General features: G+C 42.3%; 1 protein-coding gene across 15 annotated transcripts in view; it reads right to left on the minus strand.

Annotated features, from left to right (window-relative positions):
* The window catches only part of Ccser2 (coiled-coil serine-rich protein 2), a 112,961-nt gene that overhangs the window by 48,053 nt on the left and 40,603 nt on the right, over positions 1-24,305 (minus strand). For 10 of the 15 annotated variants that reach the window (XM_087588235.1, XM_087588232.1, XM_087588231.1 and 7 more), the window contains 1 exon segment: positions 13,823-13,913. In XM_087588235.1, coding sequence (XP_087444361.1) covers positions 13,823-13,913 — 91 coding nt within the window. 15 annotated transcript variants of the gene reach the window in all.

The following is a 24,305-nucleotide window of genomic DNA, read 5'->3' on the forward strand; positions in this document are numbered from 1 at the left end:
GAAAACAAAGCGAGTGTTTCTTAACAACAGTCGGCTCCTGAAATCCAAACACCACAAAAACTCCACAAGAATCCCTGAGGCACCGAGCCTCTTCACTCACCCAAACGCAGTGCTCTCACATCTCGGAGCGCTCTCTGAGAAGGCTACTTGGTACAAGGGAGACATTGTGTTGCCGGCTGCCTACTCAGACATAGTTGCACGCAAGGCGCCGCTCAAACAGGCCTTCCTTCCTGCCCCACTCCCAGCCCTCCCTGTGGGAAGCAAGCCCAGCCTGCCCTGTGACTCCATCTTCGCTCAGTGCTTACATAGCTACTGAGTTAGGACTGTTACTAAAAATACTCGTAAACACTAACCCATGCCATGAGACAGGAAGGGCTTCACTAGTCCAAGAACTAAATGGAAAAGTTCAGAATTTCTTGTGATAAAAACATTTAATATAATCGTGCTTTTTAAAACTTAAGTGCCTGTTATCATTAACCAGACAGATACTTGGCTTTGAAATTAGCTGATTATCTCATTACAGAAGACGAAAAAGTTGCCCATTTTACAAAAGGATGATGCAGAAAAAACAAAACCAAACGACTTAAGCGTGCTTCATAAGCACACTGAAGGTCTGTCTGCAGTCATGAGGAGTCCGTGCCTACTGATAAACAGTGTTCTTTTGTAGAAATCTCTTTTAAAAGAAGTCTAACATGTGAAATTACTTCCAATAATTTGTCATTTTATTTTTAAAACTAAGAGAAGTTTAAGTTTGGCTATGGAAAGCTGAAGGGTAATAAAGGTGTAAGGACCACTTCATTGCATAACAGCCGTAGAATGAGGTGGCAGAGGCTAAAAAGTTAATCTTAAAAGTCTAAAGTGTGTTTCTGCTTAGTCTCTCCTGCAACATCCCGAGCAAACACACGGAGGCTCACACTCACAGGTGCAATGAGTCCCAGCGTACTTCCCCCAGCACTAAGACACTCCACAATTCAGCAGCGCTACACAGCTGCCTTTCACATGCTCCTTTAATTTGGGAAAAGAAATTTCCAGTACCATAGGAATCTACTTCCTTATTAGAATGACCTGATATACTGCTAGAATAAAGATCAGCACACTGCAGAGTAACAAGAGGCAAGCAGCCCAGGCCAGCAAGTCACATGTGAGAACAATGACATCACACAAATTACTGTGCTGCTTTGGTGGCCAGACTCCAAACTAGGAATCCTTACTGAGAGCTGAACTCAATCTTAGCAGCAGGATAGCTGAGAGACAGACATCTGCCACTGCAACAGACGGAAGTTCAAACTTTCAGACATAACTTCTAAGGACTCTCCTGGGAGTGCTGCGTCTATACTTCTCAGGCATCTGCCCATCCTGCGCATCTCTACAAACTTTACAATCTAGCTAAGATGGCAATATTAAAATATTAGTGCTGGATATCTAGGCAATACTAAGAGAGTCCTTGACAGAATAAAAGATACAAAATAGAAAAGGAAGTAAAAACAACAGAGTCACAGAGGGAGATCACTAACAACCTGGTTCTGGGGCCCACAAAGAAGAGCACGGTAAGACTACAGGGTAAGGAAGTTCCCTGAAGAATGAACGCTGGTGGTACCTATGGGAAACCTCAGAGGAGAGGAAGTCTGAAGCTACCGTACGTAACTCAGAAATACTGGAGCTAAGTTAAGACGCTGATTTAAAAACACCTTTCAGCCAGACGTGATCCTAACCAGGACCTGAAGACATTTCTGGAGAGCCATTTCCTTCCTTCTGAAGGTGGACACTAGTTCCAACAACAATGGCAGCATCTTTTAGTTCTGGTACTGTAAGAGACAGATAGTCAGGGTGTTAGCGCACTGGAGAGGGAAAAGGGTCTAACACAGCTAACAGAGCTTTGTGGTGTGAACATGGCTATGTCAGACTGGGTGTCATGTTCTCTGGTGTGATAAAGGAACACAACATGGTTCCAAATGTATCCTAGCTTTTTCTCTTACAACTTTCAAGTCCCAGGAGAGTGCCGAGGACACACGTAATAACTGTTGTATAAGGAACTGGCTGAAAGATAGGATGGGATCATGACTCCCAGTGCCTGAGGGGAGGCATTTTTTAAATTTTATGCTATCAAGAAAGTTTTGGTCCTGCCAAGGTTGGACCCCCCATGTAGGGGAATGTCAGGCTGGGGGCAGCAGGAAGTGGGGTGGATGGGGAGGGGATCACCCTTATAGAATAAGGGGAGGGGGGTGGGATAGAGGGCTTATGTCGAGGAAAACAATAAAGGGAATAACATTTGAAATGTAAATAAAAAAAATCCAATATAAGAAAAAAAAGAATTTAAGGGAATCTTAAGCAGGAAAAAAATAAAAAGAAAGTTTTCAATTGCAATTTCATTTTTAAAATGAAAGAAAAATCATGTAAGTGAAAAAATCGTAAACTTGAATTATTTCACACAGTACTGGCATAGAAAGATAAATTTCTATAAAAAAAAACACACATAACTAGAAGCAAGCAGAAGTAAGCTAGCCTCATGCGTCTCAATACAAAGTGTAGCAGAAATGTGACCTTATGACTTGAGCACAGGAAAAGTACAATCTAGTCAGCAAGTGTTAGACAAACATCCTTTCAGCAAAGTCTAAAGTCTAAACAGACTGGCTAAAATGATTAACAGTATACAGAGAAGACATTGACTAGGGCAAGCCACTAACCTGAGGATTATACTCTGATGTAACAAAGGCCAGGTGTGTTTTGTGGGCGATGGGCTGGCCATTAGCATTTCCTAAACAAGAGGAAAGGTAACACGGCTGCATTTCTGACATACCAGAAATATTGAGAAACACCCTACAACAGAAAGAGGCACTCTACAATAGAGAGAACCAATTACAAACATCCAAAAGCCTTCCAAAAGAAATTCAGATTGCAAAACTGTTTCCTTGTGAAATTCCTTGGTATACTAATTCAGGTCAAGGTTTAAAAAAAAAGAACAGCTTGCAAAATTAAAACAATCTCTCACCAAGTACAACTGTTCCTTCCAAGTCACAACTCAAGCCAAAATGTTTCACGATTCCTCACCCACAATTCCATGCCTCTTGCATTTCCTTCTGAAGCATCTTTGCCTCTGACCTGTTGCCATTCCTTTTAAACTAGAAAAAAGCCTCATGTACAGTATGTGGTGAAGTTAAATGCTTTCAGAACAGAGAAAACTGTATAATCTGGTCTTCTGGGCTTCAAAACATGGCTAAAAGGTCTAAATGGCATTGGGAAAAATCCCCAGGGCAATCTGGAATAGCTCTTAGGAATCATAATATAGCGTTTGCAGATCTGTATCAACTAGTTCATAATTAAAAGACACTGCGTACAAAAACGAAGATGCAAAACGAAGATCCTATAGTGGGAGTTAGGCATGGCGGTACACACCTGTAATTCCAGTATTTAGGAAGCAGAGGCAAGGGAACCTCTGTGACATCAAGGTCAGCCTGGTCTGTGTACAGTTAGTTGTGGGCCAACCCAAGCTACACAGTTAGACCCCATCTCACCAGAGCTACACAGTTAGACCCCATCTCACCAAAGCTACAACAGTTAGACCCCATCTCACCAAAGCTACAGTTAGACCCCATCTCACCAAAGCTACACAGTTAGACCCCATCTCAAAACAAACAAACAAACAACCAGAAACCTAGAATGGATCATGAAAGACAGACGATATAGAAAGGGTTTTCTGATTAAGTCTTTCCTGCAAACACAGGTTGAGCTCTGATTCAGGCCTGCAAGGAAAATATAGGGGCAGGATGACAGCTAAATTCATTGCAGGCATCAGGAACAGATGAACACCCTCAGAAAGTATTCACAAGATCCTAAAACAAATACTACCCATCTTCCTCACTCTCTGTGAAAACCTTCACTTAGAGAGAGAGAGAGAGAGAGAGAGAGAGAGAGAGAACACCACCTAAGTACCTAAGCTTGAAGATCTGGGATGAGTTCAAAAAAAAAAAAAAAAAAGCAGATTTGAGGCTTAAAATAAAAAAATATCCTCCAAGAAGAAAGATGATCTACCAGAGGATAAACAATTGGAGCTCTAAGCACCCCTTATTTACAAAGACATTAGAAAAACAACGACTACTAACAAGACAGGGAGAGAGGGAGAAAGCGGGGCAGTTGATACAAGCCTTCTCAGAGGACAGAGGACGCAAGGCACTTGGCCGGCTCCCTAACTTTAAACTTCTACATAAGCTTCTCAAAAGAACAAAAGGCACCTTGTAATGTTTGCTTTATTTTACTAAAGTATTACATTAAAAAGAACTGCCAAATAAAAACTTCGCACAGCTAGATCAAAGGTGGTCACTCAAACACACACTTGCCCAGTCCCAAACCCTGTGCATCTTTTTTTTCTTTTTTATTTAATTGGATATTTTTTTCAATTTTATTAAATTGGGTATTTCTTATTTACATTTCAAATATTATTCCCTTTCCTATTTCCTGTCCATCAGCCCCCAACCCCTCCCCCTCCTCTTCTATAAGGGTGTTTCCTTCCCCACCCATCCCCCAACAATCCCCTGCGAGGTGGCGGGGGGGGGGGGGTCCCACCTTGGCAGGACCACGGGAAACCCCACTCATCTTAAGGAACGTCTGCGCAGCTAGGAGAGCCATTCCGAGTCCGTGGGCTACACCTCGGGTCTGGTCACTCTCACTATGAATTATGTTTCTTTTAGGAGAGCCATTCCGAGTCCGTGGGCTACACCTCGGGTCTGGTCACTCTCACTATGAATTATGTTTCTTTTAGGAGAGCCATTCCGAGTCCGTGGGCTACACCTCGGGTCTGGTCACTCTCACCATGAATTATGTTTCTTTTAGGAGAGCCATTCCGAGTCCGTGGGCTACACCTCGGGTCTGGTCACTCTCACCATGAATTATGTTTTTTTTAGGAGAGCCATTCCGAGTCCGTGGGCTACACCTCGGGTCTGGTCACTCTCACCATGAATTATGTTTCTTTTAGGAGAGCCATTCCGAGTCCGTGGGCTACACCTCGGGTCTGGTCACTCTCACCATGAATTATGTTTCTTTTAGGAGAGCCATTCCGAGTCCGTGGGCTACACCTCGGGTCTGGTCACTCTCACCATGAATTATGTTTCTTTTAGGAGAGCCATTCAGAGTCCGTGGGCTACACCTCGGGTCTGGTCACTCTCACTATGAATTATGTTTCTTTTAGGAGAGCCATTCCGAGTCCGTGGGCTACACCTCGGGTCTGGTCACCCTCACTATGAATTATGTTTCTTTTAGGAGAGCCATTCCAAGTCCGTGGGCTACACCTCGGGTCTGGTCACCCTCACTATGAATTATGTTTCTTTTAGGAGAGCCATTCCGAGTCCGTGGGCTACACCTCGGGTCTGGTCACTCTCACTATGAATTATGTTTCTTTTAGGAGAGCCATTCCGAGTCCGTGGGCTACACCTCGGGTCTGGTCACCCTCACTATGAGTTACGTTTCTTTTTCTGCACTTACCCAAGACACCTTAAACATTAAAGTTAGAACACTTGACTGTGTTCCATTCTTCATGGCTCAGGTGCCCTTTCACCTGTGTTCTGTCCTTCCACATTACTCAGTGCTACTCCTTCTCAGTCTCCATCACAAATGTCATATCACAGCACTCAGAGGGGTAAGTAATCAAATGTTTTAATAATATGCATAAACTATAACATCATCTTAAACTTCATTACTGTTACAGACTCATCCACAAGTCACCAGAACACTCAGAAGTGGATGTCCCCGAATCCCAGACTGGAACTGTTCAACGCCCATTACACTAAGACATCCTTCCCTCCCTGGCTTGGTATGTACCACACTCAGAGAAAAAGACTTGTACACAGATGTGATCATCACGCAAGTCCTCTCTTCCCGACTTCCTCCTTTTAAAGAGTCTACGGTGATGGCTCAACAGGACATATTACCCTGCAAACAAGTGGCCCAGAGTTCTAAACTTCACATACCCATACACAAAGAGGACTTGGCCATGGATGCCTTGTGCCCCCAGCCCAAGGTGGGCAGACACTAGAGCATCCTGGAGGTCAATGACCAGCTAGTCCAGACAAAATGGGGAACCTCAAATTCCAAGAAGAGACCCTGTCTCAAACAATAAGGAGGTGAGGAATACAGAAGCGCATGCATTATCTGGCCTCTGGCTCATACACACAGAGACAGGAAAACACACCCCCAAATACATGCAGACACACAAACAACCCCCAACACATACAGAAAACTTTCAGTAAAGGAACACCTGTTCTTAATGAGGTCACAGCAACCTGTAACCAGATCAAGTCATGTAGAAGGTTTCACTGACATGCCTGTCTTCTTTGAGGACAAATACCAATACTACTAGCAGAATTAGTAAAGCTGAAACATGTGAGGGTTCAGAGAGCCAAGTGTATAATGTCCTGAAGTAGAAGCCAATGACCACTAAGGTCAACAACATGTTAAAAGATCCCTAACCTACCAGTTCTTCCAACATTCTTATCCCACAGCCAAAAATAGTCAAAAAGTTACTTTCTGTCCTCCTAGAGTAGTAAACATAAATACTACTTTATTTTAGGTGTCTACAGAGAGAACTAATTTTAGGCCAATACCACTTTCTTTAGCACTATTTCTATTCAAAAGAGCCAATATTATGTTTTCTTTTAGGAAAGATCTGTAGCATATATGCAATGCTACTAGAGTTCCTGTCCACTTCACAGGAGTATGCAATGAAGACCTTGAATATTGCTTATCTCCCTGACATTCATCTGTCAAACATGAGGATAACTAGGCTATGCTCTACAAATGAAGAAAGTTCTAAGACTACTTGGATTTGTGTTTCATGCATCAGCTCAGAAAGAGAATAAAATTTCTAAAGAGAGGTTATAGTAACCGTCAAAGTGGCACGCACTACCCCTGCTGTGACTTATCCCAAAGAGGGAATCCCTCAGCCTTCCCTACCAGCCTTGAAAAAACAAAAAACATTAAGCACGCCACATCTCCTGCAGTATGATGTCTTGTTACTGTGTGCACAGTCGTTCTTGATGGCTTATATTTTATTTTCTCTTGATCTCTCATGTCAGTAACTCAGACTTCAGCAGCAACTACAGTTTCAACTCCCTCTGCTGGCCGCTCACTTCCTGGTCCTCCTGGTCCTGGCTATGATCTTTCTTTCCTGGGACTGGGACTCCATTTTGGCTGCAGAAGAGCCCACGTGCCAGAGGCACCATAGCAAAGTCTCTTCCTGTAATGATGCCTTCTGCACTTCACATGAACGGATTTATAAATCCAAGCCCAGTCACAGCCTACCAAGTTTCTCACCATGAGCAGTTAGAGTGGGGCAGACTATCTTACAACACATGCTGTCATCAGCAGAACACGGTTAAAATGAGTGTCCTGACTCGAAGCTGTAGGTAAAATGTGAGTTTCTGCTTACCCTGCTCTATTTCTGTGATTTATCCTAAGAATAGCCAGCACAAAGTAGCTGCAGACTCCTAAAATAATGAACCTCTCAGTAATCTACAGTCTCAGAGGCTATGCCATTCCAGGCAATTCGAGATCCATAAAACAGGGAAATAAACACATGTTCATTCTTTAGACTCTAACAGAACACCTACCTTGTCAGGAAATGAAAAAAAAAGGAGTCCAACTAATAGCAATATGACTGATGAGGTGGGGAGAAGAAAGCACACTTAGAACAAATATTCGCAGCTTCTGAAAATCCACGCACTGTTCTAGCACCATAAAAAGGAATTCATCCTTTGTGCTGTTTCCTTCTCCTGGGGAAACCTGAAAGGCCATTCAAATGTTTACTGACAGGGAATCCTCAGACCTCTTCAGCCATTCTTCCCAGAACAGCAGGACAGTTCAACCCCACTCCCAAGGGTGTCTTCGGCTCTCTTACTACTTCCTAACACAAAAGCCCTACCACACCGTACCTCTGGAGACGAGAACACAAGAGCCCTACCACACCGCACCACCAGAGACGAGAACACAAGAGCCCTACCACACCGCACCACCAGAGACAAGAACACAAGAGCCCTACCACACCGCACCACCAGAGACGAGAACACAAAAGCCCTACCACTCCGTACCTCTGGAGACGAGAACACAAGAGCCCTACCACACCGCACCACCAGAGACAAGAACACAAGAGCCCTTCTGCACATAAACTGTCTAAAGCTCTACACGGTTGGTCACTGGGACACAGAGATAATGGAAGACTGAGATTAGGAGTTGTAGATTGGTTCTAATGCTATTTCTGTTAATTCAGCTCCCAGAATTACCTGGGAACCTGCATGTCTGCCCGTAAGACACTGAGGGTCCCTGCCATCAGTTAGCTTTGACTGGTAAATAAAGTTGCCAGCAGCCAATAACTGGGCAGAGAGACAGAGGTGAGAGTTTTGGGTTCCAGGGCAAGGGACAAAGAAGAGAGGGAGGAAAGGAATAAGATACAAGATTGAGGAATAAAAATATGTAGCAGGGGATGGGGTGGGGTATGAGGAAATGGAGATAGCCACTGGAGGCTCCCAGACACCTGGAAAACGAGAGGCTCCCAGGACCCATTGGGGATGATTTTAGCAAAGAAAGGGAGATAGAACCTGGAGAGACCACCTCCAGTAGATAGTCACAACCCCAGGTCAGGGGATGGGACCACACACCCATCTCAAAGTTTTTAACCCTGTCAAAAGGAAAAACGGGGACAAAAAATGGAGCATAGCCTGAAGGAAGGGCCATCCAGGGACTGCCCCACCCGGGGATCCATCCTTTCTGCAGACACAAACTGAAACTGTTGAAATTGCCAAGAGGCACTTGCTGACAGGAACCTGGTCAGGGAGCTGGTGGAAGGACTGGAGGAGCTGAGGGGGGATTGCAACCCCACGTGAAAAATAACATCAGCTGACTGGACCACCCAGTGCTCCAAGGGACTAGACCACCAACCAAGCAGTGTACCGGGAGGGATCCATGGCTCCAGATACATAGGGAGTAGAGAATGGTCTTGTCTGACATCAATGGGAGGGGAGGCCCTTGGTCCCGTGGAGGTTTGATACCCCAGCATAAGGGGACGCTGAAAGGGGTGAAGCGGATAAGATGGGTGCGTGGAGGAGCACCCTCATAAAGGCAAAGGGGAAGGAGGAAAGGGAGGTTGTGGGATGGGGGGATGGGCTTGTAGAGGGGTAACTAGGAAGCGGGATATCGTTGAGATGTAAAAGAATAGAATGATTAATTTTTAAAAAAGGGAGTGGGAAAGAAATGAAAAAAAGATAAAGATAAAGGATTGAGAGCTGAAGAAGAGAGAGTAGCCCCAGCCCCACCCCACCCCCCAACTTGGTCTAAGGTAACAAAGATGGAATATAGGTTTTATTAAGTAATAATTCTGGAGTATCAAAAGGGAGGCTTAGCAATATGGAAGATTGGCAGTAATTTAGGCATGTGTGTGTGTGTGTGTGTGTGTGTGTGCGCGCGCATGTGCGCGTGTGTGTGTGTCTGTGTGTGTGTGCGTGTGTGTGTGTGTGTGTGTGCGTGTGTGTGTGTATGTGTGTGTGTGCGTGTGTGTGCGTGTGTGTATGTGTGTGTGTGCGTGTGTGTGTGTCTTTCAAACAAGAATCCAGAGCATTCAGGCAAGCATCGAGGAACTCAAGCAGCTGTCATTGGGGAGATTGGAGTGGATTAACCAACTGCCACTACATACGCTGACCTACCTGTAGGCTCAAACTCATTACTAAAAATTAATTGGAGATTCTCAAATGGAAAACACCCATCATGACGTGAGATTAGGTGAGGAGAATTGATTTCTTAGCAGAGCTGCAGGTTTTGCCCAAACCACATGGTTCCTCCCCAAGCTGTGCAGGCACAGAACTAGGACTAAGTCTCGCTGAACTGGCACAGTTCTGGAGTTTGTGGCTTGAGACTAGGATACCCCCAAGCAAACCCAAGGGACATGGGTGGCAGGCTAAGGACTTAGCCAGACGCTCTCTCCTGTTGTAGGCTGCTACAGAGAGCCTAAGCCACAGATGCTGAGATAAAGCAGGCTGAAGAGAGTAGGCCTGAATAAGATAGGAATCAGGAAAATTACATTGTTTTAAGGATAGAACAATAAGCCTGGAAATGGGCCCATACAGAAATATAAAAGGGAATTTAACTGAAATTAAATACATAGGAAAGGATGTTAATTCAAGTTCTATAAAGAGAAAGGGACATATATACCCACAGGGATATTAATCTCCATAGAAGGGAGAATTTAAATATGTATAGATGAATAAATAAATTTAGATCTTGATCTAACTATTAAATATTAATCATGTAAGAACAAGGCAGGGGATTGTGAAAGAGCACTGTCTCAATGAATAGTTAATTGTTTATATTGCTTTGTTTTGAATTGTTTTAATTATCAAAATGCATGTGGTTATAAGTTTGGTGCTTATGATATTAAAGCTCCTCTGGGAGAGAGGTCAGAGTAGAGTGGGCCTGAAGAGAAAGGAGGCTGCTGTATTGAGTCAATCTATCCATTTGAGGATTTTAGGTTACTGGACAAAGATATGCTATTTTGGGAGTGAGGTTCTATGTGTGTGTTAATAGGAAAGAAGAAAAGGCTGTGACCCCCTCCACAGTGATAAGGATAAGATACGACAGGGGAAAAGCCCCTGAAGATCATGGCTACAGAAAATAAAAAAATCAAACAGGACAGGTAACCTGATTCCTCAACATGGGAACAGCCCTGTAACTTAGACAGAAAAATGTCTCTGGCCAAAACTTCAGCTAAAATTACCAATAAATCTTGTTGGTTATCAAACCCTTAAGATTCATCATGCCATCCTTCACATGGCATGAATGAAGATTTATTACAATTGGTTATTGATCAAATTAAGTCATAAAAGGATGGTTGTCTTTCACCTGCTCAAACAAGGAACAAAATTTCATCCTTAACTGATCTGTGCACCTTGCACGACCCATACATATATCTTACTAGTGTTAAAATTTGGGTTGTAAGATTCACACACTGCAGAATGTGCAGCTCTGATGAGGTTCATCCTCAGGAACCTGAAGTGACCTGCTGTCCCAGCCCCCTGCTTCCTGACGCTGTTTCCAGAGACATGCTTCCAGAACAGCTTCAGGAACTGCTACTGATTGCAGACGTGCTCAGTTCATCCAGCCTTTCGGACAGATCCAAAACTTCGATCAAACCCTGAGCCTCCTAAGCATACAGATAACAGTCAAGTGCATAGGATGCTAAAGCTAGCTTTCTTAAGTCTGACCAATTTTTCTAATTTTCCTACCTCCCTCTACCCCCTTAAAAAAATTCATCATTCCAATTTACTAGGAAGGAGTTGTGGAGAACCTTCATTACAAGCCCTTGGGTTTGGGTATCTGATTATGGCTATTTTACACATTATAGATAGTTGTCATTTTAAGGAATAAATTAGAAATAGTCATAATTTTGTACAGGAAGGAAATCTATGGAACGGATTATTGAATGCACTCTTAAACAAAGCATTGTATAGCCACAATCTTATGTTGGTAGAAATTTTTTATAATTGATGCAAAATTGAAGCTGTAATTTCTTACACTGGTACAGAATTTATATACTGATACAGATTTAAGGTTTTCATTAGTACAAATTTTTATACTGATACAAAATTAATATTGTTACTCTCAGATAGGCATCGTGCCTATGCAACTCATTTAAGAACACAAGGCTCAGCCGCAGTCCTTCCATAGCTGCCATTACAAACTGTTTAGGATGATTAAGTAATGCGAGTTACGGGCCAGATAATAAACTCATCGTCATATTAGATTCTGATTTAATTATAGTTAGATGTTTCCAACATTATTCAAATAGAAATAGCCAAGAGTAGTCAAGGTTTAACAGTTCAGATATACTTTATATAGTTAGAGAGTCTTCCAAAGCATCAGAGATCCACAAATGTGGCATTTAAAGACATCTCATTATTATTACATATTTTGACTAAGAGACATGTCTGCTCCTGATGGTACCCCCTTTATGGTTCAAAGACGATATTGAGCATCATAACCTTTATATGGCTAACCTTTATATAGCCACTGGACAAGAATTGAGCTAATTCATCTACACACAGAAGTACTCCAGGAAAGGACACAAGATGGTGGGACAGTCAACAGCTTAGCTCTGCCAAGACAGATGTTGAAGACAGATATTTTGAAGAACAGGGGACTGTCCAGGTAGTTAGCTGTCTTTGCAAATTATTTAAGTTTTGGTAACTGTTTTTGTGCTTCCTATATTTTCAGACAATATTTAATTTGTTCTCGGATCTCTGACAGGGTTGAAGACTAGTTATGGTCTTATCAGCAAACTTAAGTTGTTTACCACTGAGGAAGATGATCTGGATTTGAAAGGATGGTTTTTAGATGGCAATGCAAGTTAAAATCAAAACATAATTCAGGTACAGAATTGTAAGCTCCTTGGGTGGGTAAAAGAACACCCTTATATAGGCAAAGGGGAAGGGGTAGGGTGGATGTGGGATTGGGGGTTGGGAAAAAAAAGAATTGTAAGCTCTTTAAATTAGGATAGATGCTAGAGTAATGTACCTAAATTGACAAAATTGATAAACTGCACATTATTAATGTATATCTTACCTCACAGTATACATAACTGTTACAACTATGTTCAATGTATATCTGACAGAAAAGGCTTTTTTAATGCACAAAAAGGGTAAAATGTTGTGGATTGGTTCTAATGCTATTCAGCTCCCAAAATTACACGGGAACTCGCATGTCTGCCTGTGAGATGCTGAGGGTCCCTGCTCCCGGTTGGCTTTAACTAGTAAATAAAGTTGCCAGTAGCCAATGGCTGGGCAGGTAGACAGAGGTGGGACTTCTGGGTTCCAGGGCAAAGGACGCAGGAGAGTGGGAGAATCGCCATTGCCAGGAAAGGAATAAGATGCAGAATTGAGAGCTATAGAAGAGAAAGCATAAAATCACTAAGAACCAAGAAAGAGTGGCCCCAGCCCCCAAATTTGGTCTGGGATAGCAAAGATGGAATATGGGTTTTAGTAAGTAATAATTCAGGAGTATCCGAGGGGAGGCATTAGCAGCGTGGAAGCTTGGGAGTGGCCCAACCACTGAACTGATATAGGTATATTAAATAATATAAGGCTGTGTGTGTGTGTGTGTGTGTGTGTGTGTGTGTGTGTGTGTGTGTGTGTGTGTGTGAGAGAGAGAGAGAGAGAGAGAGAGAGAGAAAGAGAGAGAGAGAGAGAGAGAGAGAGAGAGAGAGAGAGAGAGCGAGCATGCGCTTCATTCAGGAATCCAGAACATTTGGGTGGGCAGCAAGGAACTCAAGCAGCTTTGACCGGGAAGATTAGAGCAGATTAATCAACTACTGGTACAGAGGAATCAAAAGGTAATGTATGGTTCATTCAGAAGGTGAGTACTTTCACAAAACTGACCTTAAAATAGTTATCAAATACATTATACTGTTTTACAATACAAATGTTTCTCTAAGTATATTTCTTTTGAAATTCAAAATAAAAAAGTGAATGAAAACAGGATAATTAAACACACGCACACGCACACGTGCACGCACACATGCACACACACGCACACACGTACACACACACATATACTACCATTTGTTTAGATAAAGGTATAGAATGTGCTAAATCATACAGAATTCTATTTAAGACACACATAATCAGCTTTTTAAGCATGTAACTTACAAGGAAACCTATCTTAAACCAGTAAAGACTGTTTCTCAGTCTGAAGGCTCTACTGAAATTTAGAAACCTTGACTTAACAATTATTAAACTGGCAAAAATCAAGCCATTCACATGCATCTGGAGACTTATCGCTGATCATAACTTACCATTTTCAAGAGGTGCATCCTCCGGCAAATCCACATCCAACATAAGGTCATCATCCTCAAGGTCACACGATTCAAGATTATTCAGAATATCCTGCGAATAAAAGTAGTAAGCATAATATGACCTCATTTGGGATGCATATATAGTCATTTGTTTTGAAAGTATCATCACATAATAATTGAAACTATTCATCATTTGCACAGTAAGAATAAAGTAGTTTTAATTTTTTAAATTTTTAAAAATTCATCTGTACTATATTTTGAATTTTGAATGCTCCCCACCTAGAGAGGGAAATAACAAAATACAGGTAATATAAAGGGGGAAATGAGAAATACAAGGAAGGATTTTTAACTCAGGAGAAGAAAGAAAGGATAATATAAAAGTGAGGAGGAGGGAAAGATAACATTAATCATGTTCAAAATAGACATAGGAAATCATTATTCTATATTTACATAAAATTATGTATAATATATAAATACACATGTATATATACATTATGTAGTTTAAATTGAGCTGCACCACTTGGATTGATTAATAGCCCTGCAAGATTCATATCTAATGAAAACCCAGCATTAGGTATGAGAAACTTTTTGAGATGTTAGTTAAGAGTCTAAGAGACTCTCAAAACATCACAAGCTATTGCTGTTGCCCTTGGTTACCTCCAAAAGTTGAAAATAAATCCCTATAGCTGAAGATACCTTGTGTCTTGGGCATAGGACTTTAAGGATTTGAGCTGGAACAGGTCTCTTTCCTGAGGACTAGGCAGGACAGTACTATAAAGTGTTATGTTATCTGCTAAAGGAGGAAAACAGTCAATGGTCCTACCCAGCTGTGACGTCTATACACCCACAAAGATGCCCAGCATGACAAGCTATCCCTAAAGTTACAATGCTGGTGCTTATACCTTAGTGGTAACGAGAAGCCAGCTAATTGGACTGAAGGCTCGCTTAACAATACAGAAATCATGCCTGGTATTAATAAGCTAGCCAACTACGCATATCTTCTGAATATCTACTAGGAGTAAGTAGTTCCTACAGAACTATTACACCATTTTTCTAAATCATTGTAATTCTTAACTGCATTCTAAATACTCTATTTTGTTGTATTTTGTTTTGTTGTGTTGTGTTGTGTTGTGTTGTGTTGAAGACAGGATTTCTCTTCCTGGAACTCACTTCTGCAGACCAGCCTGGCCTCTGACTCAAAGGATCTGGCTGCCTCTGTCTCTCCAGTGCTGGGATTATAGGCATGCACTACAACCACCTGGCCTAAATACTTATTTTTAAAGCCACAGATAAGTATAGGTCACCTTTCATCAAATAAGCTCCTTTTTGCAGCAGAAAATCATTAAAGAAAGCCACCATTAGTCAAATGTGGAAACCAACTGAGCGTGGGCAACAATCACAAGTGATATCCTACAACACAACTTCTGCAACTGAGGACTAGAGCGCATCACAGAAAGGAGACCAGAAACATTCTAAGAGCCACTGTACCAGAAAGTCTGCTGTGAGATTGTGCCTTCTGGCTGTGACAGGGAGGTTACAGCCATGAAATCTCAACAACATGGCTGCCTAAGTAAGAACTTGACTATTACAACACCAGCAGACACTGCAGTGCAGATAAGGAAAGTATCTCGGGCCCCATCCTTAGAGGAAGAAGCACAAGCAATTAACACCTCATGGGTTCTCTAGTACTGAGTGCTCAGTCCTGGAAAATGGTGCGTGCAAGCAGGCAACACTTTAGGACTCAGCAGGACACATTGCTATGGACTCACTTATATGTATATGTAACAACTATGGTTAAAGAGGAGGAGGACACCAACTGGGGAGCATACCTCAGAAATGGCATGGAGGAGGAAAGGGAAGGAAGATAATCTAGTTAATTTTAATTAATTCTAAAACATGATATCCTCTATAAAAACACCTGACTATCTGAGTCTGAGTGTGTGTCAAACTAGACAGCACTAGGTGTCCCAAGCCATAAATGACAATTTAGGCCAGAGGAACAAACCAAGCCCATAAAACATGGTTTTCTAAGTCTACAGCAGAGCCAAAGAGCCAAAGAGCCAAAGGAGGTGTGCCCATCAACAAGGTAATGCTCCCACAACTGCCAAAATGGTATCTAGCTTCCAGTATTCATGACAATATGTCACAGAAGTGAGAAAGGTGAGCAGTAAACATGTTTGCCACCAAGTCTTAAGTCCACCCACAAAACTTTCAAACCAAAATCTGTCCTGTATTAAAAAAAAAAAAAAAAAAAAAAAGAAGCAGGACAAAGATGGAGACTGATGGCAGGGCCAGCCGATACCAGCCCAACCCTCACAGCAGTCCCGACACTGTGAGGGATACACTGTCGCGCTTACACACAGGAGCCTGACACAACTGTCCTCTGAGAGGCTCTGCCCAGCAACTGACCGGAACACATAGAGATATCCTCAGCCAGACATTGGATGGAGGTCAGGAACCCTTATGGGACAGTCGGGGAGAGGACTGAAGGCCCTGAGGGATGGTAACCCAACAGGAAGACCAACAATGTCGACTAACCTGAACCCCTACGAGCTCTCAGAGACCGAGCCACGAACCAAACAGTACACACAGACTGGATGGACGGAGGCCCCAGCACACATGAAGCAGAAGGCTGCCTTGACCTGCCTCAGTGGGAGAAGATGAGACTAATTCTGCAGAGACTTGATGTGCCAGGGTGGGGTGATACCCAGGGGATGGCGCCCTCTCAGAGTCGAAGGTAAGAAGGGGGGGCACTGAGATGGGGGGCTGCATTTAAGATGTAAATAAACAGACCCGAGTCAGTTGCCAGGACCCACATTGTAGAAGCAGAGAAAAAACTCCTACTGACTTCCACATGTGTACTGTGGAATACTTGCACATGCACACATACACAGTAAATAAACATGAAAAAAAGTTTACAAAAAAATTACAACTGTTTTATCTAGGTGTTTTTAAATATATATTTTGTTTTACACTTAAAAAGTTTTTTTTAATAGCCTTAAATAGCAGGGTGTGAGCCTACTATGATGGAAAAGTGACAGGATAATAATAATATAACCTTGAAGGTTTACTAAAGCCCATGAGACTATAAGGAGGAACAGGCATGTTAATTAGCAGGGGGAGGAGGAAGCATCAGCACTTAATACTTAGCAACAAATCACTACATATGCTATTTCTACATCCATCCTGTTTTATGAAACGATGCTCTGTGAAATGAGAGAAGTCTAGAAGGAAATATAGGAGTAGATTAAATATACACAGATGTCTACATATCGAAATTAAAATATGTCTGGGAGGGAATAAAACAACTACTCCATTGAGATGGTATGTGATTATGCTCATATTCAATTTGTTATCTCTGTAGTACAAATGTACAGCTTTCACCAGATTGAAGAGTAAGACTCCACAGTAAATAAGGTTTTCCTCCCTTACTGATAGTAGGGAAATTCAAATCCTGTAAACCCTGGCCTTCCATATGCCTAGAAGGCAACAAAATGCCAATACACATGAAGAACTATTCTATAACAGGGTACACACTGGAAGACACAACTAAAAATTTGCCAGGAACCAACACATTGAGATTTGAATCAAAGAAATGTTCTCGTGGCTTCAATACAGAGAACACATCTCAGTGGGGCAGACATAACAGTGTTGCGGTCACAAGAGGATCCACAGGACATGCTAACCCCATCAGTGCTGGTGAGAGAAAGAAGTAGTTCTGCTGCATCTTGTGCAGTGGAAATGTGACATCAAAGTTCCCAGACGACTGGAATTTGGTCTTAAAAACATGATATCTACTAAATGAAGGAACACATAAAAAGTAAAGAGCCTGATGAGATTTAAAAGAGTAAATACAGCAATGACTTCACCCCCTCCCCAGAAGGGCAGATCTGGAAGGAAAATGAAGAACAGTTTTAGAAACCACTGATTTTGAGGTGCCTATGTTTAAGAAGACATGTCTAGCACCTACCTAGCCATCAGCTTACAGAAATGTTTGCGTTATTTTTCTTTCTTTAGTTTTGTAGACAGGGTCTCGCTATATAGAGAGCTTGTCTGAAATCCATGGTGTTCTTTTCAAGTGCAGAAATTACATGAACAAGGAGAAGAGAACGTTTTCTATATTCACCTTGTACTTTAAAAAAAACTACAAATATTACAAACTATTGAAAGATTACATGAGATGTGCCTTATTTATAAACCATGGTGTCATTTGAAAATAAAAATTTTAATTACTTCTTTGTACCTTACTGTATTGATAAACATTGTGTTCAACAGACATACACTGCATGAGTCATTTCAGCTAAGGCAGACTGTATATATTAATACAACACTGGTCTCCTAAGACTGTACAGCCTGATGAAATTATAGCCTTCTTAGTTTATTACGTATACTCTATGATATCCACGAAACAGCAAAAATCACCTACTATATTTCTCAGGACACCTCTCCATCATTCAGCAACAAATAACTTTAAGTTGAGTAAGAATGGTGAAGGCACATTGAGTCACTGTCAAATTAGCATACTCTTCATAAAGCAGGTGCTTAAAAACGCCTTTGCTGAAAACCACTGACCTTTCAGTTAGGCCCACAAGGCAACTAAAAGCAGAATGGAAGGCTGGCATTTCTACCCCCAATTTGTGTCTGTCTCCCTTATTTTAGACCACTCCTTGGCTCTACAGGCACGACTTAGGGATAGAAATAACACCAACCAAGGTGGGATCTTCCCTACCTGTCTCATAACTCTCATGGAAAGGCCTACCTATAACCTGGAGGCCATGTTAGAGCTGGAACCAAGGTAAGCCTTCCCTGTGGGAGCCCAGTGACTACGGGGTGATGCCTGTTCTCTTGAACTGATGTGTACTTTGGCTCTTTCCTTTTGTCTTCACAGACTTGGAAGAGCCTAAATCTTCCTGGGAGCCTCTCTTTGTGTCAAACTTCATCATAGTTATGGAAGTCCCTGGATGATGCCAGTAGAAGGTGACATTTACAGGAGATGCAAAGCTCTCAAAATTGTGCAGAGTCCCTTCATCATTGCCCTCAGGATGGGCCTCTTATCTGGTTCTTTCTTTCTTCCTTCCTTCCTTCCTTTCTTTCTTTCTTTCTTTCTTTCTCTTTCTTTTGAAGGGTTTCTTTAAGAAAAAAACATTTTTCCTTCTTTTATTTAATCTTTTTTTTTTGTTTTTGGATTTTTTTATTTACATCTCAAATGTTATTCCCTTTCCAGGTTTCCCAGACATAAGCCCCCTATCCCATTCCCCCCCTTCTTCTCTAAGGGTTCTCCCCTCCCAAACTATCCCCCCTACCAAACACCCCCCCCCCACATACACACATTCCCCTACACTGGGGCACTGAGCCTTGGCAGGACCAAGGGCTTCTTTCCATTGGTGCCCAACAAGGCCATCCTCTGCTACATATGTAGCTGAAGCCAAGGGTCAGTCCATGTATAGTCTTTGGGTAGTGGTTTAGTCCCTGGGAGCTCTAGTTGGTTGGCATTGTTGCTCTTATGGGGTTTGGGCAGCCATATTTGTAATGGGAAATAACTGGAAGTAAACAGTATGGTCTTCAATAAATAAGTGGGTAACTGTGACAAACCCACAGAATGCAATGTATGTATGTATGTGTAAACTACATAAATTAAACTATCTGAACTATAGCTGAACAATAAATGAGCTATCAAAACATAGGAAAAAACTATATGAACTCTAAATTCCAGAAGCCAGTCTTAAAATTGCATATTGCATGACCCCAATCATACGACATTTTTGAGAATGTGAATTATACAGACATACGGAGGTAAGTGTTTCTTAAAAGCTTGTTTGGGAAGGAAGAGACAAATCAGAGAGGATAGCTTAGATGAAGATACTCCTCAGGATACTATAATTACCATGATGACTACAAGCCATTGCAAGCAAGAGGTCAGAGCCCCTGGATAAAACACCCAATGTGGCACAACTCAAATAGAGGAAAGATGTATGAAAATGCTTCACCAACGGTGCTGACCTGGGTAACACTGAAATGAATGGAGTCCTTAAAAATGGAATGTAGAGGCTGGACAGGACACGCGGTCTAACTGATGACACAGCTATTTCCAGGAGAACAAGGCAACAATCTGAAGTAATTAAGTAAGTAAACTCTAATGTAATAAGCCAACAGATCCCTCATATTTACAGTGTGAAACAAGCAGGCACATCAATGGCTGAGCGTTAGTGACAACAGTATATACTCATATTGGAGTCAAACTGCAGGTAGTTATAAACAGACATGTTCACATATTAACAGACTAGTACACTGCCAGAGCCTAGAAGTAGCCTAGCATACCAAAAACGTCATCTAGTTGTATTCTTCAACAAAAGGAACCAGGCTCCTTGGAGAAATAGCTGGTTCTAAGTGAAGTAGGAAATACCAGGTGATCCTAGAACACACCTACCTTACAGTTCACAACCTTAAGGAAAAACATTCTCAAAAACAAAAATGCCAGCCAGTGTGCTACACAAATGTAATCCCAGCATTCTAGAGGTAAAAACAGGAGGAACAAGGATTCAAAGGCGAGTGCAAGGACAGCCTGAGCTTCAGGAGAGCCTGTCATCAAAACAAACAGAATTCTTAAAAAAAAAAAAAAAAAAGCAGAAACACAGAAACACAGATTATAAACACAATAAACACAACTATAAAACAAATGCCCATGAGGCTTAGTAATTAAAAGAAAGACTGATATAAGTGCAGGAAGAGGCAATTCTTTGCAGTACCCCAGCAGAAATCCATCTATTTAAAGAAATACTCCCTTGCAGAAAAGGTTCAAGTAGCCTTAATGTATAACTACTGTATAGTATGGAAAGAGTGAAAACAACTTTACTGTAGGAAACCTGACAACATGGTGATCAGGGTCATAGTGACATTTCCTCCAAAGACACTCTACTGTAACCATTCTTTAAAAAAGAAAAACAAAAGGCAGAGAATAAGACCCGATCACTGAAGCAGCACACACTGGTCACAGGACATGGAGAAATCGAGCTAGAATGAAGCAGAAGATCTGTCCAGCGGGCTATTTTTAAGTCAACTGGACAATCTGGAGTACTGCGAAAAGAGGGCGTTGTCAGTTGAGAAAATCCGCGTCGGACTGGCCTGTAGGAAAGAAAGCTTATGGGACATTTCCTTAATTACTAACTCATGTGGAGGGCCCAGGCTACTGGGGGTGGTGCTACCCCGGAGTCGGTGGGCCTGGGCAGTGTAAGAGAGCAAACAAAGCGAGCGTGGAGAGCAGCAAGCCAGCATGCAGCACTTCTCCATGGCTTCTGCTTATTTCCTGCCTCCAGATTCCTGTCCTGATTGGGGCCCTGCCCTTCTATGATGAACTACAATGTGAAACTGTAGAATAAATAAATAAACAGACAGACAGACAAACCCTTTCCTCCCCGAGTTGCTTTGGTCAGGATGCTTTGTCAGAGCAACAGACAGCCCCAGGACAGTAGTAGCAGGAACCACTGGGAACACAGGCCATCAGTAGTCTATGGAGCTGTGAACCCAGTGGATTACAAGGATTAGGATAGGCTCACGGCCAGTAGTGGCAGCAATGTGATAAGATAACCAACTGCTTTCTGGTTGGATAAAGGCCTGCCCCACAGGAGGAAACATGCCTGGGATGGTAAGGCTGACTAGGAACCCATCCTTGGGGAGCTCACAGGCCCTAGATGTGAACATACCATTATTCTGCTAAATGGTCATAGGATCAAACTGCCCTCTAAATTAACATCTACACCTCATCAGAGACACTCCTCTGCATAACAGACAATCCTCAAAACCGAAACTCACAGCTGGCTAAAGTGCAGAGAATACGTGTCTGCAGAGCACTCGGTCATAAATGAGACCATGCCACACCCTGAAGGCTCGGGGGTCACTGCAGGAGAGGGTAGGGATAACTAAAGCCAGGGATTGGGGAAGACTCTGATGAAACTGCCTCCTGGCCTGACAAGACCACTGTACTCATAACTCTGCACAGCACCTGCATAGTGTCACCCAGTCTACACGCCAGCACCGGCTGAGAACACTCCCATCTCTGAGGAGCTAGCAACGGTTAACAGCTTCTGGGACAGGGAAGAACTTTTTTCTTTAAGGGTGTGGCCCTGGTACGTTACCATGACCCAGTGGATTAGCTGGCACCCAAGAGTTTATAGACAACACAAACCACACATGATGAGCTATTTAAGAAAAAAAAATTTTTTAATTTTTAAAAAGGAGACAATTTGGGAGTAGCAATGAGGTTTGATCTAAGAAAGTTAGGGGGAAGAGAGGAGAGGAGTGGAGAGTGTGACCAAAACACACTGTATGAAATTCTCAAACAATTAATTTTAAAAAGGATCAGGCAAATCCTAATTGAGCAACATCCTACAAAATTCTTGCACAATAATCCTTAAGACTGTGCCAAGGTCATTAAAAGGAAAAGTCTGAGACATGGTCAGAACAGAGGATCCTAAGGAAACCTGACTATTAATTGTAACAAGGTATCCCCAAAACTCAGAGGCTCTAACAAAATGAGGTACCAACAATGGTTCATTAATGTAACAAATATGTCATATTGAGAATAAAGGAAACTACCTATAAAACAGAGAAAATCCCATTACTACCTTTACAATAACTTTTAATGTCCAAAAGTATACTCTAATAAAAGTCCTCATAAAAACTACTACATTTTTCAGCATCAAGAAACATCGATGTGGTGATTCATGCCTGTTATCCAGAACTCAGGAGGCAGAGGAAAGAGGGTAATAGCTAGTCCAAGGTCGACCTAGCCTGCATACAGAATCCCACAAAGAAAAGCAGAGAGAAGGAAGGCAGGGACTGCAATGATCTTTTTAAAATGTATTAGTGTGTGTGTGTGTGTGTGTGTGTGTGTGTGTGTGTGTGTGTGTGTGTGTGTGTGTAACTGAGGGAGGGAGAGAAGACAGACATAGGACTGGGTATGAATGAATGAGAATGGACATACAGGTGCGTGTATGACATATAACAAAAACAAGAGGTAAGAGGACAACTCTGACAAGCAGGTCCTCTCCTCCAACCATGGAGCCCAGGGACCCAGCTCAGGGCATCAGGCCTGCAGTCAGCACTTCTACTAGCTGGGCCACCTCTCCTGCTGGATCACAGTTATATCTAAAGAGGACATATTAGGAAGATATTCAAAAACACTTATAATAAATCTCTCCTTCCCCTCTCTCTCTCTCTCCTTCCTCCCTCTCTCTCTCTCTCTCTCTCTCTCTCTCTCTCTCTCTCTCTCCCTCCCTCCCTCCCTCCCTCCCTCCCTTTCTCTCCCTCCCCTCTTCACCCACCGTGTCTAACATAGGGTTTCCTGTAACCCAAGCAGGTCTCAAACTTGCCTTATAGTTGAAGAAGACTTTGAAATCCTGATCCTCCGGTCTATTTCATAATGTTGGGACTATAGACACAGACTACCTTGGCCCACACTACATCTTTTATATTACATCTAAAATAATGAGGATGTGGCTGGGCACATAGCACTGCACTTGCTACAAAAGGATGAGGACTTAGCTGGTTCTCCAGAACCTACGCAAGTGTTAATGTGAACCTGGCTGGCCTCTGACTGCATCCTCCAGAGGCAGCAGACAGGGAACAACGGAGAAGGGCTCCATCAGTGAGCTTTGGGTCTGACTGAGAGGCCCTTCCTCGATGAGTACAGAGAAGATGTACTCTGAGGATGACTCCTGATGTCAGTCTCAGGTTTTCACATTTCCAAACCTGCACATGCATGGCACAGACACACGTGTGAAAAGTGTGGGGAAGAGTGGCAGCTGAATGGGCACATGAATGAACCAAGATCATTGGTTTCTATCAAAGCTGAAGGACTGGTAGGGTACAATCCATAAAACTCCTCAGGTTAAAATACATCCTGAAGTTTCCACAGAGAATTAAGGGAGTGCTCCTTCTCAAAATTTAACAGAAAATAAACACTATTACAACTTTCAACAAAGCAGACCAAAAGAAAAATACAAGCTTTTTAAAAAGTAAAAACAATGTCAAATACAGAGGCAAATGCTGGCAGCAAACCACTAAACTGAGAACAGGACCCCCATTGGAGGAATTAGAGAAAGGATTGAAAGAGCTGAAGGGGCTTGAGACCCCATATGAACAACAATGTCAACCAACCAGAGCTCTCAGGAACTAAACCACTACCCAAAGACTATACATGGACTGACCCTGGGCTCCAACCTCATAGGTAGCAATGAATATTCTAGTAAGAGCACCAGTGGAAGGGGAAGCCCTGGGTCCTGTCAATGTTGGATCCCCCAGTGTAGGGGGATGGGGTAGGGGCAGAACACCCTTATAGAAGAAGGAAAGGGAAAAAAAAAGTAAAAACAGTGGAAAGAAAACTGACTCAATGGAGATAAAATAATCAATTAATGAAATGTTTAGAAAAGGGAACAAAAACCGAGAGATAAAAGTAAAGAGAAATGTTCCCAATCTAAAAAGAGTA

The sequence above is a fragment of the Rattus norvegicus genome, chromosome 16 (assembly GCF_021556685.1).
Source record: "Rattus norvegicus strain SHRSP/BbbUtx chromosome 16, alternate assembly SHRSP_T2T, whole genome shotgun sequence".
Lineage (NCBI taxonomy): Eukaryota > Metazoa > Chordata > Mammalia > Rodentia > Muridae > Rattus > Rattus norvegicus.